Raw genomic sequence first — 13,437 nt, forward strand, 5'->3', positions numbered from 1 at the left:
CGGCACCGACGACACCGGACCGGGTCCCGGCAATCCTTCACAAAGTGCAGGGTGGAGAGGCACCGGAAGCACCCGTGGAGCGAAAGGAGGGGAAGGGCGCGAGGCGATGGGGGGAGACGGGAGGGGGCTGCGGGGGAGAGAAGGGCATGGAGATAAGGCCGGTCTTCGGGAGTGGAGGAGGGGCGAGGAGGGGAGAGAGGTTCAGTCCCCGTACGGGGGGCAGGCGGGGAGTCAATGTGGACGGGATGGGCGCCGCGCAAGTTCTCGATGTCGCTGACAGAAGCGACAGGGCAGAGCGGAAGCGGCAAAGCGGGATTAAACTCCCCCGTCTCCAGATCCGCGACCAACTCACCTCCAGGTATGCGACAGGGGGCACGAGCGACCGAGGGGGGGGGGGGCGAAACGTCACCCGGGTGGGGCCAGGAGAGGAGACCAGGGAGGACAGACCTAGGGGGGTAGACGCTGGCGAGCCGAAAGGCTACCGCGCCTCCCCGTCGCCATGACGCCTCGCGTTAATGCGGTGGGTGGAGGGTGGGTGGAGGCACTAGCTCGGACGGGACCGGCAGCCTCGTGGGCCGCGGCAAGGGTCGGGTGGACCCCAATCTTGACAGAGGCACCGCCACCGACGCCGGAGGCGACGACGAGAGCCGCCGCGGCCGGACTGGCCACCGGGACGGCGAAAACCAGGTCCTCAACCACGGATGCACGTAAACGCAGGGGGGCGCACAGAAAAACAAGGACATGAGAGCAGAGATCCCAGGCGCGGAGAAGCAGGGGGCCGCCGACGGCGGCGTGACCCAAACCGTGCCGGCCGAGGAGGGAGGCAGAGGGGAACCTGGGGCTGGGCACACGCTGTGACCAAGGAGAGACAGCGCGCGGGCATGGAAGGAGATACCTGGGGGCGGGATGACAACGATGCGGCGGGCAGGCGATCTAGACCGAGGAGCAACGGGAGGACGGCAGCCAGGGGGCGGAGCAGGCTCCAGGCGGGGGCCGGCGACCAACGCGGGGGAAGTGGCTAACCTAACTAGTGGGGTGGGCGGAAGGTGCTCGTCGGCACCGGCAGGAGGGGCATCGCCCTCAGGATCACCAGAGCAGTCCATCCCCTGTGTGGGAGCGATGACAGTTGCCCTCTGCACCTCCATCGTCCGGAATGGCTTTCTCCCACGTCTATCACATGATTTCTCCTCGAGACAAAGTTACCATGATATTCGTATGCAAATTATCAGGCCTGTGTTGCATAACTTACCGTGCTATTTACATAGAACGTACCAGGTACTATGCTTCAACAACTACACCCCTTCAAAGTTACCACTGTGTTTTGTACACGAGTTATAAGGTCTTCGATGTGTAAAATACCATGGTACTTACACATAAGTTATCGGGTATATGTACATCAACCTCCCCCCGGTCAAAGTTACCATGATGGATTGTACATGAGTTACCGGGTCTACAGTTCGTATATTATCATGGTACTTGCACCTAAAAACCTGGGTGTGTTTTGGTAGCTTTTTCCATATGTCAAAAATTACCACGATGTTTTTGCGTAACTTATCACGCCTATAGCACGTGTGCTCCTCATGACACTAAACATTATGTGACTTTCCCGTGTCACGCCATGTGTTGTGTTCATCCAAGAGGCCCACGCGCGAGGCGAGTGTATGTTTTTAACAACTTATTTTCCTTTGGTAAAAAAAATTACCATCATGTTTATATTGCAAGTTATCGGTTATGGATGCTTATATTATCATGTTATTTACACAAAAATTATTGGGGATGTTTTGAACAACTTTTTTCCGGGACAAAAAGTTATCATGGTGATTCTAGGTAACCTATCAAGCCCGTAGTGCTTAAAATATCATGCTATTTACACAAAATTTACCAGAGGTATGTTTCAGCAGCAAATTCCGCCCCCACCCCTCGGGGTCAAAAACTTATCATGGTGTTTAGTTATCGCAGTGCATATGTTTTCATGCTATTTACACATAAAAATGCCAGGGGAGGGAGGTATACTACCGTGCTATTTACACAGAAGATACCGGAGTATCTTTTTCAAAAAAAAATCCCTACGGTCAAAGTTACCATGGTGTTTCTACCTCAGTTATCAGATGAGCGTTGCATATATTACCATCTATTTACACATAAATTATCAGGTATCTTTTCACATCTGTCTTCCCCAATGGTTAAAGTTACCACGATGTTTGTATCTAAATTATCAGGTCTATGGCGTGAATGTTATCGTGCTATTTACAGAAATTACCGGGGGGGGAGGGGGGCAGGTTTAACAAATTTATTCCCAATGATCAAAGTTACCACGATGTTTGAAACAAAAAGTTTTTCAGTGCTAACATAGGTTAAACAAATTTATTCCCAATGATCAAAGTTACCACGATGTTTGAAACAAAAAGTTTTTCAGTGCTAACATATTAAAGACAAAAACATGTCAAAAACAGTATTTCCCTTAGCTTGTTCAACAATGAGTGTCATAGGTGAGGTGGTTAGCTCCCTTTGTTGATTACCTGCAGACTAGGGATCAAATCCTAGTCCAAGCATTGTTTTTGCCAAAAATCGAGAAGGCGCGTGGGGCCATAATTGACGATTACGAAAATTAGAAGGGCATGAGCGGGTGTGCCTGATAAAATCGGGGAGAGCGTGCAGGAAAGGAAAGAAATCAGGAGGTCGGTCGGGGAAAGGAAGAAGATCGGGAGGGAACTGACGGCGCTGGAAACGTGTGGCAGTTTCACGATCTGTCACACGGTTGCCATATACATATTTTGTAATCTAAATAGTGTATATTATACAAAATTATTTTTCAAACAAATTCTTGAGCATCAACCTACATATTCGTACATATATTAATAATCAAAGTTCAAGAGTTTGATTATAGTTTTGTTTTGCCGTGTAATTTTTGTGAATATATTAGCAACCAAAATATGAAAAAAATGATTGAATTTTATCTTTATCGTGTATGTGCTTTTTGAACACCAACCTACATTTTTAAGGGACAACCTACATGTTTGTACAAATATTAGTAGTCAAATTTTCAAAAGCATCCAGCGGCCCGGCCCACTAATCACACCACGGGGATTTCTATTCTACACTGCCTTCGACCTTACCGGTCGCCCAAAGCACGACAAAGCCATCTGCCAGGAGTGCGACGCCAGCGCGCGAATGCTCGCGGCCGCGCCATCGCTCTTCGAAACTGCAGCGGCTACAGGAGCGTGGTCGTCGTCGGCGTCAGCGAACCACGGAAGCCGGAGCGCGGAGGCCGCGTCCAGCCGCTTGCTGGGGCTGCACGTGAGCAGCCCTTTCAAGACCTTGAACCCGTCCTTGGACAGCGTCTGCTCCGGGAACAGCTCGCGCAGCCTGCCACCGCGCCGAGCTTGCCGCCACCGCTTCACCTCGCCGGCGAGGAACGAGAACGGCGACTTGAAGGCCTTAAGCGCCTTCTTCTTTTCTGGCACGCCGAGCACATCGAAGATCTTGTAGAGCTGGCCGGCCATGGTGTCCGCCCTCTCGAAGAGCACCTCGCCGGTGAGCATCTCGGCCATGACGCAGCCCAGGGACCACATGTCGACGCGCGTGTCGTAGCGCGGCTTCGCCAGCAGCATCTCCGGCGCCATGTACGACCTCGTTCCGGCGGCCAGGAACGCGCCGTCGGCGTTCTGCTCGGCCATGGACATCGCCAGCCCGTAGTCGCAGATCTTGACGACGAGGTCATCATCACCGCCGCCGCCGCCGCCGTCGTAGACGACGAGGACGTTGGACGGCTTGATGTCGCGGTGGATGATGCGGCGCTCGTGCATGGCGTCCGCGCCGGCCAGCAACTGCCGCATGACGCCGCGGACCTCGTCCTCCGTGAACGGGCGGCCGAGGCGGCCCATGCGGTCGTAGACGACCTGGTCCAGGCTCCGGCCGACGTACTCCATGACGATGGCGTAGTCGCTGGTGCCGGGCACGCGCGCGATTCCCTTGAGAGCGACGACGGAGGGGTGGCCGCCGCAGGCCGCCATGAAGCAGGCCTCTCGCAGGAGCTTGCCGACGAGCTGGTCGGAGCCGGGGCTGTGGCGCGTCGTCCAGCGGAGGCCCTTGAGGGCGATGGTCTGGCCGGTGGCGCGGTGGCGCGCCCTGAGGACGACGCCGAAGCGGCCCTCGCCGATCCTGCGCGCCTCCTGGTAGCTGCGTGAGCTGCCCATGCGCCGCCGCTTCCCGGTGCTTCTCGTCGCCCCCTCCTCCGCGGCGGAGGCGACGTCGTGGATCATGGCGGAGATGGCGGCGACTCGCCTGGCGCTCAGGGTTTCCGACGCAACGGCGTGGTCGATGACGGCGCAGATGGAGGCGACCCTGGAGGCGATCGTTGTCACTGCGCCGTCGTCATCCTTAGCCATGTCGCTAGCGGTGTCTGGACCTAGCTACGAACTAATTACCCTAGCTAACTAGCAAGACCATGATATCCGATCTGACGAAGGTCGAGCCGGTTGCGATACAGACTCCGGAAGACCTGGCGAGTGGCGAGTGGCGTTATGTTGGTGCACCGACGTGCGCGTGGGTTCGGAGCGCAGAAGCCAGCAGCAGAAGGTCGGTTCGATCTGTCTCTGCTATCAAGAACATCTCTAGGCTTTCCCCTAAAAACATTTAATCCACTAACAAAATTGTTTAGGAAATTAACACACACGACTAGACTTTCACACCCTGTTCAAGAATTCATCCGATTAACTATTTAACTTGCCGATTAATCCCTACTCATAGGGTCTCCGAGTAGCCGATTACCCGATAAATCGTCCGATTAATTGATTAAATGGCCGATTAACTTGCCGATTAGCCTATTAATCCCCTACTCACCAGCCGACCGAGCAGCTACCAGTTAACGATTTCCTCAACAATGCTTTCGCATGTACTCTCTCCATTCTGAATTACTTGTCGCAGGTATAGATGTATCTAGATGTATTTTAGTTTTAGATACATTCATTTCTACGACGAGTAATTTGAAACGGGGGAGCACCTTTAATTCCTCAAAGGGCGCTACTCTGCGCTGGCGCGCCGGCCAAAAAATTTGGCCAGTCCCGCATGGGCCACACGATATAGCTTTTATAAACCGTACGATTCAACCTTACAGAAAATGCTGAAGAAAAAAAACAGAGGATAATAAAAAGAGAAAAAAAGGGAAAGAGACCAGTGCCCTGCTCGTCCTCAGCCGCCGATGACCCGTGCTCGCCAAATCACGCCCATTTGCCTCACCGCACACGCTCACCGCCGATGCTCGCCGTCGTCGCTCCCAACAAAAAGGTCGTTGACCGTAGCGGCCTTTTCTCTTGCCTCCGTGTTGCATCCATGGTAGCTCCGCGGTGTCGACTGCAACACAGTCCCTCGCTGGTGCTGCCCACCGCCGGCGTGGTCACCGCCCCCCACGTCCGTCGCCGCAGCTCGCCACCACTCGCCGCAACTAAGAAAACAAAAAAAATCAGTTGAAGCAAAATTTTAGCCAGTTTCAGCAAAAAAATTGTAGGTTCCAGCAAAACCATGGACCTTCGTCGCCGGAACGTAGCAAAATTTTTGACCGGTCGTAGAAAAAAATAAAAGACGGTTCCAGCAACTCACCATGGTTGCAGCTTCCCTCGCAGGCATGGCCGTCATCGCCGACATGGTGACCCACCAGGTTTGAAGCTTGCCATTGTGTCGCTTGCAGCTCGCTAGACACCGGTTGTAGCACTGCCTCGTGCCGTTTGCAGCCTTGCCGGCGATGGGCGTCTCCGGTTGTAGCTCTGGTGTACCACGGCTTGCAACTCTGGCACGCATGGTTGAAGCTTCTGTGCTACATGGTTGTAGCAAAAAAACTTCATTGATCCCCTTCCTTCAGCAAAAAGCTACTACCGACGAAATAAAATGCTACAACCTATGACTCAAAAGTTGCTACTGTCAAAAGTGGGATTGTTGCGACCGGCGAAATCAAAAGTTGGAACCAGCGACGTGAAAAACTACTACCGACGGGAAAAAATGTTGGTACCAACGAATCAAAGATTGGTGCTCGTGGATGAAAATTGCTACAACCGGCAAAATAAAAAGCTGGAACCGACAGATCAAAAAGTTGCAACTGGTTAAAAATAAAAAACAAAGCCATAGCCGCACGGCGTCTTGCGAAAAAATGGTGTCGCCGGTGTGCGAGCGTCGTCGCCTCAAGCTCATAGGGGAGGGGGGGCGCAGAGCAGCTCGTCGTCGCCTCAACGCGGGCTTTGTGGGAGGTGGTGGTGAGGACGCACGTCGGCAGGGAGGTAGAGAGGGGATGGAGGGGGGGTGTGCTTGAAGGCCAAATCCATGGCGGTGTGGCGTTCATGGCGAGGGAAGAGGAAAGAAGACCGACCGGAGGAGAACGAAGAAGAGATAGGAAAGAAAACGAATGGGGGAGGACGAGAATAAGGTCAGGTGAGAGGATAAGGGCATGTACAATGGTGGCATATGGATACATATACCTCATGGGAAAAAGTAGTTTGAGGCAACTACACTGATTTTTTCTCCTCAATGCAAGCTACTACTAGTGGGCCTCATCAAGAAATAAAAAGCAGAAACTTTAATACACATGCATCTCTACTCCTTACTTCAACCTTTTCAGCTTTTTATATTGGACCACACTTTTTCTTCCCAAGCACCTGCCTCTTGAAGAGGATCCCGCTTCTCTATCCGTCCTGGCATCCGATCCTACATGGCACATGGGGCATCACCATGAGGCTATGCATTGGTCATGCCCTAAGATCAGGTGAAAAAAGCGGTGCGTGGGCCCTTGTGATGAGGACATCAATACCATTGTTACATCCACATCCCCTACTGTTAGATATACTGGACCAATTACTAGAGCTCGCGCACGCCAATTAAATTACCAGGTACTTTCGTTTCTTGGTAATGATTCTAATGTTCATGAGAATATGATGCTGCCTAAATTGGATACATTTGTTTTGCTTACAAATGAAGGGCCTAGCTTGGAGAAGGATGAACATTGGAGCAAGAACACGCATGGAGTTGATGGCATGCGCAAGGGGATCAAGAACAGAGTTACAAGTGATGATTTCAGGACTTTGAAGCCACCATAAGGAGTGCATGAAGCCTTGAACGAAATATACAAGATGCCACTTCATAATATTCGTTCATAGGCTATTCTAGGTGCTGCGTCACCTTATTATTGGGCCAGGCCCATGTAATTTCGAAATACTTAAGTATAGGCTATTTTTAGAGTCCGTATGTGTGGGGAAACAAGAGTTGGGGTTGGTTTCGGACCCCACCCTCAAGGGCCACGAAATCCCCCCCCCTCTTCCTCCATATATACAGCCCTTAGGGCGTCGTTTAGACTTTGGGTTTTGTTTAGATTAAAAGTTCGCCATAGCTGCAACTTCTCGTACTTCGTTTGTGTCCAAGGACCAGACCAAGACGTCACAGAACCCCACCTTGATCAATAAAGTTTTCATCCTATATTCGCAATATCCAGATTGCAATCTCAGTTTCTTGCTTGTTCTTCGTTTGCTTGCAGAAAACAGACCCTCGTGGTCAGGTTGATCGTGCTCCGGCGTGGTCAATAACCCCTCGGAAGTTGGTTTAGCGATTGCTAAGGCGCGACGTCTCTCATGTTCGTAGTCGGATCGTCAAGGTCGACTCCCACAGAAACGATAGCCACCATCTCATCGAAATATCGGGACACCTTTGCCTCTATCAAGTGGTATCAGATTTCCAGGTTGTTCGGTGAGATTTTACAGTTTTTCGTAGATTAGATCGAGTCTGTTCTTCATACCTACAGTCCACGAAAAAGCCACAAAAAAAATTAGGGTTAGTTCATCATATCTGAACCAATCTGAGCCTTTGCATACTCTTTTTAAGGGTTTTTGCTTTGTTGAATTTGCGGTTGCATCTCGTGTCAAGTTGCTGGTCTTAGAGTCTAGTCTTTTAGAGTTTCGAGTTCTGGTCATAAGTTGTCACGCCGCCGCCGCACCATCATCATCGCCTTGCCATCTACCACCATTGCTTATCCGCCACCGCTCTGAATCCGTATCCATATACCACCACCAATCTGTATCCATATACCACCACCAATCTGTATCCATATACCACCACTGCTACAATATACCACCACCGCTGCCATATACCACAACCATATATCCACCACCAATCTGAGTTCTTCTCATATTAGGTTTGTTTTTGAGATCAATCTAAATTCCGATTCGCGTTTCCTTGCCTGCGTAGGTCTCGGGAAAAAAAAGTCTGGAGACCCCCGGGCAGTTTTTAGGCCAAAATTTCGGCGACCAAAAATATTTTTTCCCTATTCTATTTTTAGGCTTTTCTGAGTCTTTTGAGCCACGTGCCATCATAGTGATTTTTTGTCGCACTTTTTCGTCGTTGCTGCCCTGATTTCCGGAAAAAAAAAGTCGAAATTTTTTTTTCGTGCCCATCCTATCAGTTTGACGAGGGAGGAGTTTTGAGACACTCTCCATTATAGTGATTTTTTGCAAAAAAAAGAGGAGCGCAAAAAAAAGAGCGAATTTTTTTCCAGAGTGTGCTTTTCCCTTTTTACGTGCAGCGCCGTGATTTTGTTAGTGTTCTAGGCTCGCGTCTCTAGCACGGTCTAGCCTAGGACCAGCACAGTACCGTCGTTGAGCGTTTATTCAACTTTGCATCTCTGAATTAATTATTGCTGATCCTTTTTGCTACCATACTATAAGCCTTCCCAGCTCCACATACATCTACGTCGTGCGTTTGACTCTCCCTGGCAATCGCTCTATCCATGCTTTTGAGAGTTTTGACTACAACGGTTGCCGATCACCGCCTGCTGCTGGGTAAGAACTGGTAAGAATTTAAGATTTGCTTGACGGATTTGTGACACCCGCCACCACCACTACTTGTTAGTAGTCTGTAGGATCATATTCTTGTGTGTTTCTATTGCTGCTAACCATGCCAGGATCACAAGCCGACGAGACTGACTGGGAGAACTTGACGAACAAGGAGCTTCATGATAAGTTTCAGCAAATGATGAGTAGACAGGTGCAAGATGTGCTAAACAGATTTGAAAAGGCCATGGAGAAGATAGATGGCATGGAGAAGACGTTTGAAACAAAGCTCGATAACAAGTTTGCTGAATTGCTTTCGCGTTTTCCACCACCACCACCGGTTGCTCCTGCCGCACCTCTGCAACAACAGCAACAACACCGACTACCTCCACGTCGGGAAACAACCCTCCACCGAGCGAGCCGTGTCCCTCTTCAGCCAGGCCAAACTGCTGGTGTTGCTATTGATACTTCTGTGGCTCCTACTGCTGATGTGGAGGAGGATGATTATGTGGGAGATTACGAGGATGAGGTTGATCAAAATCAGAACTACGTGCCACCACCAGCACAGCAACCACCAGGTCGTCCACATGCAAATACTGGCAATGGTAGGGCTCACCCTCAGGTACGAGATCATGACCATCTCCCTAAACTAAAATTGAATATTCCACCATTTGAGGGTAGATATGTTCCTGATATATATCTTACTTGGGAGTTAGAAACTGAACAACGATTTACATGTTTACAATATCCCGAGGAGAGACGTGTTCCTGCTGCTGTTTGTGCATTCACTAGTTTTGCATGTGTTTGGTGGTCTGAGCATTGTAGATTATATCCTATTCCAGCTACTTGGGCTGCTTTGAAAACTGCTATGCGTACTCGTTGGGTTCCACCATATTATCAACATGAATTACTTCAAAAATTGTAGCGATTAAGACAAGGAAAAAATTCTGTAGAGGAATATTATCAGGAATTGCAAACTGGCATGATTAGATGTGGTATTGTTGAGGATAATGAAGCTATGCTTGCATGTTTTATGGGTGGATTAAATAGAGAGATTCAGACCATTCTAGAGTATAAGGAGTATACTAATATCACTCGTTTATTCCATCTTGCTTGTAAAGCTGAACGTGAAGTGCAGGATCGATAGGCATTGGCGCGTACTAACTTTTCTGCAGGTCGACCTTCATCCTGGACACCACGTGCATCATCTACTTCCACACGTTCTGCTACACCAGCACCTCCGTCGTCTGCCACCTCCAACCGTGATACAATAAAGCAGGCACAATCACCACTATCTGCCAAGAGCACACCTTCTGGGCCTGCAAAGAGCTCTTCTTCATCCATGGCATCAACAGGGCAAACACATGATATTATTTGTCGACGTTGCAAGGGTGGAGGTCATTATGCGAGAGAATGCCCATCTAAGCGTGTGATGATTGTTACTGAGGATGGTGGGTATGAGTCCGCTAGTGACTATGATGAGGAGACTTTGGCTCTTATTACACGTGACGAACACGGTGGAGACGATTCTGATCATGAGACGCAATACATGGCTCCTGAAGATGCTGACATGTATGAATGTTTAGTTGCTCAACGTGTTTTGAGTGTGCAGGTTACACAAGCTGAGCAAAATCATAGGCATAATTTGTTCCATACCAAGGGAGTTGTGAAGGAACGTTCTGTTCGCGTGATCATAGATGGAGGGAGTTGCAACAACTTGGCTAGCATGGAGATGGTGGAGAAGCTATCTCTCACCACAAGACCACATCCACATCCTTACTACATCCAATGGTTCAACAACAGCGGCAAGGTTAAGGTAACACGTATTGTTCGAGTGCATTTTAGTATCTCTACATATGCTGATTATGTTGATTGTGATGTGGTACCTATGCAAGCATGTTCCTTATTACTTGGTAGACCATAGAAATTTGATAAAAATTTTGTACACCATGGTAGAAACAATCAGTATACTCTTGTTTATAACGATAAAAATATTACTTTGCTTCCTATGACTCCTGATTCCATTTTGAAAGATGATATTAATAGAGCTAATAAAGCAAAACAGGAGACAAATAAGAGTGAAAATCAGATTGTGGCAAAAGAATTTGAGCACCAAATGAAGCCTAATAATAAGTCATCTACTGTTGTTTCTGAAATTAAATTGAAAAGTGCATGTTTACTTGCCACCAAATCTGATATTGATGAGCTAGATTTTAGCAAATCTGTTTGCTATGCTTTTGTGTGCAAAGAGGCATTATTCATTCGAGGACGTGCCTTCCTCTTTGCCCCCTGCTGTCACTAACATTTTGCAGGAGTTCGCTGACGTCTTTCCACAAGACGTGCCACCGGGATTACCACCTATTCGAGGGATTGAGCATCAAATTGACTTAATTCCCGGTGCTTCGCTACCCAACCGTGCACCATACCATACCAATCCAGAGGAGACGAAGGAGATTATGCGTCAAGTACAGGAGCTGCTCGACAAAGGTTATATACGCGAATCTCTTAGTCCTTGTGTTGTTCCTATTATACTAGTGCCTAAAAAGGATGGTACGTCGCGTATGTGTGTTGATTGTAGAGGCATTAATAATATTACTATTCGTTATCGTCATCCTATTCCTAGGCTTGATGATATGCTTGATGAATTGAGTGGCTCTACAATATTCTCCAAAGTTGATTTGCGTAGTGGATACCATCAAATTCGTATGAAATTGGAAGATGAATGGAAAACAGCATTTAAAACTAAGTTTGGTTTATATGAGTGGTTATTCATGCCTTTTGGGTTAACTAATGCGCCTAGTACTTTTATGAGACTAATGAATGAAGTTTTATGTGCTTTCATTGGATGATTTGTGGTAGTCTATTTTGATGATATACTGATTTATAGCAAATCTTTGGAAGAACATTTGGAACATTTACGTGCTGTTTTTATCGCTCTACGTGATGCACGTTTGTTTGGTAACCTTGGGAAGTGCACCTTTTGCACCGACCGAGTATCTTTTCTTGGCTATGTTGTTACTCCACAGGGAATTGAAGTTGATAAAGTCAAGATTGAAGTTATTGAGAGTTGGCCGCAGCCCAAAACGGTCACACAAGTGAGGAGTTTCCTTGGCCTCGCTGGTTTCTATAGGCGTTTTGTGAGAGATTTCAGCACCATTGCTGCACCTCTCAACGAGCTTACAAACAAGGATGTGCCTTTTGTTTGGGGTACCGCACAGGAAGAAGCCTTCACGGTATTGAAAGATAAGTTGACACATGCTCCTTTACTCCAACTTCCTGATTTTAATAAGACTTTTGAGCTTGAATGCTAGTGGAATTAGATTAGGAGGTGTGTTATTACAAGACGGCAAACCTGTTGCATACTTTTCTGAAAAATTGAGTGGGCCTAGTCTAAACTATTCTACTTATGATAAAGAATTATATGATCTTATTCGGACTTTAGAAACATGGTAACATTATTTATGGCCCAAAGAATTTGTTATACATTTTGATCATGAATCTTTGAAACACATTAAAAGTCAAGCAAAACTGAACCATAGACATGCTAAATGGGTTGAATTCATTGAGAATTTCCCTTATGTCATTAAACACAAGAAGGGTAAAGAAAATGTTATTGCTGATGCATTGTCTCATCGTTATACTATGCTTTCACAACTTGACTTTAAAATATTTGGTTTGGAGACCATCAAAGATGAATATGTGCATGATGCTGAATTTCAAGATGTATTGCAGAATTGTAAAGAAGGTAGAACGTGGAACAAGTTCGTTGTTAATAATGGATTTGTGTTTTGTTCTAACAAGCTATGCATTCCAGCTAGCTCCGTTCGTCTTTCGTTGTTGCAGGAGGCGCATGGAGGAGGACTAATGGGACACTCTGGCGTGAAGAAGACAGAGGACGTACTTGCTACACATTTCTTTTGGCCAAAGATGAGACGGGATGTTGAGCGTTTTGTTGCTCGCTGCACTACATGTCAAAAAGCTAAGTCACGACTCAATCCTCATGGTTTATATATGCCTTTGCTTGTACCTAGTGTTTCTTGGGAGGATATATCTATGGACTCTGTTTTAGGTTTACCTCGAACAAAGAAGGGGAGGGATAGCATATTTGTTGTCGTGAATAGATTCTCGAAAATGGCACACTTTATACCATGTCATAAAAGCGATGATGTTGTTAATGTTGCTGATTTGTTCTTTCGTGAAATTATTCGCTTGCATGGTGTGCCAAATACTATTGTTTCAGATCGTGATACTAAATTTCTTAGCCACTTTTGGAGATGTTTATGGGCTAAGTTAGGGACTAAACTGCTTTTTAGTACTACTTGTCACCCCCAAACTGATGGACAAACTGAAGTAGTCAATAGAACATTGTCTACTCTGCTTAGGGCTGTTTTGAAGAATAATAAGAAAATGTGGGAAGAATGCTTGCCTCATATTGAATTTGCTTATAATCGTTCATTGCATTCTACTACTAAGATGTGCCCTTTTGAAATTGTGTATGGTTTCCTACCTTGTGCACCTATTGATTTGTTGCCTCTTCCATCTTCGGAGAAGGTTAATTTTGATGCTAAAGAACATTCTGAATTGATTTTAAAAATGCATGAGTTAACTAAGGAAAACATTGAGCGTATGAACG

General features: G+C 47.5%; 1 protein-coding gene across 1 annotated transcript; it reads right to left on the minus strand.

Annotated features, from left to right (window-relative positions):
• Positions 1-3,095: 3,095 nt before the first annotated feature.
• On the minus strand, positions 3,096-4,388 carry LOC125532893 (putative cyclin-dependent kinase F-2). The gene has a single exon (XM_048696761.2). The coding sequence runs from the start codon at positions 4,386-4,388 to the stop codon at positions 3,096-3,098; it is 1,293 nt and encodes a 430-aa protein (XP_048552718.2).
• Between the last annotated feature and the right edge of the window lie 9,049 nt (positions 4,389-13,437).

This window comes from Triticum urartu, chromosome 1A, assembly GCF_056163025.1.
Source record: "Triticum urartu cultivar PI428250 chromosome 1A, HENAU_Tu73, whole genome shotgun sequence".
NCBI classification, from domain to species: Eukaryota; Viridiplantae; Streptophyta; class Magnoliopsida; order Poales; family Poaceae; genus Triticum; species Triticum urartu.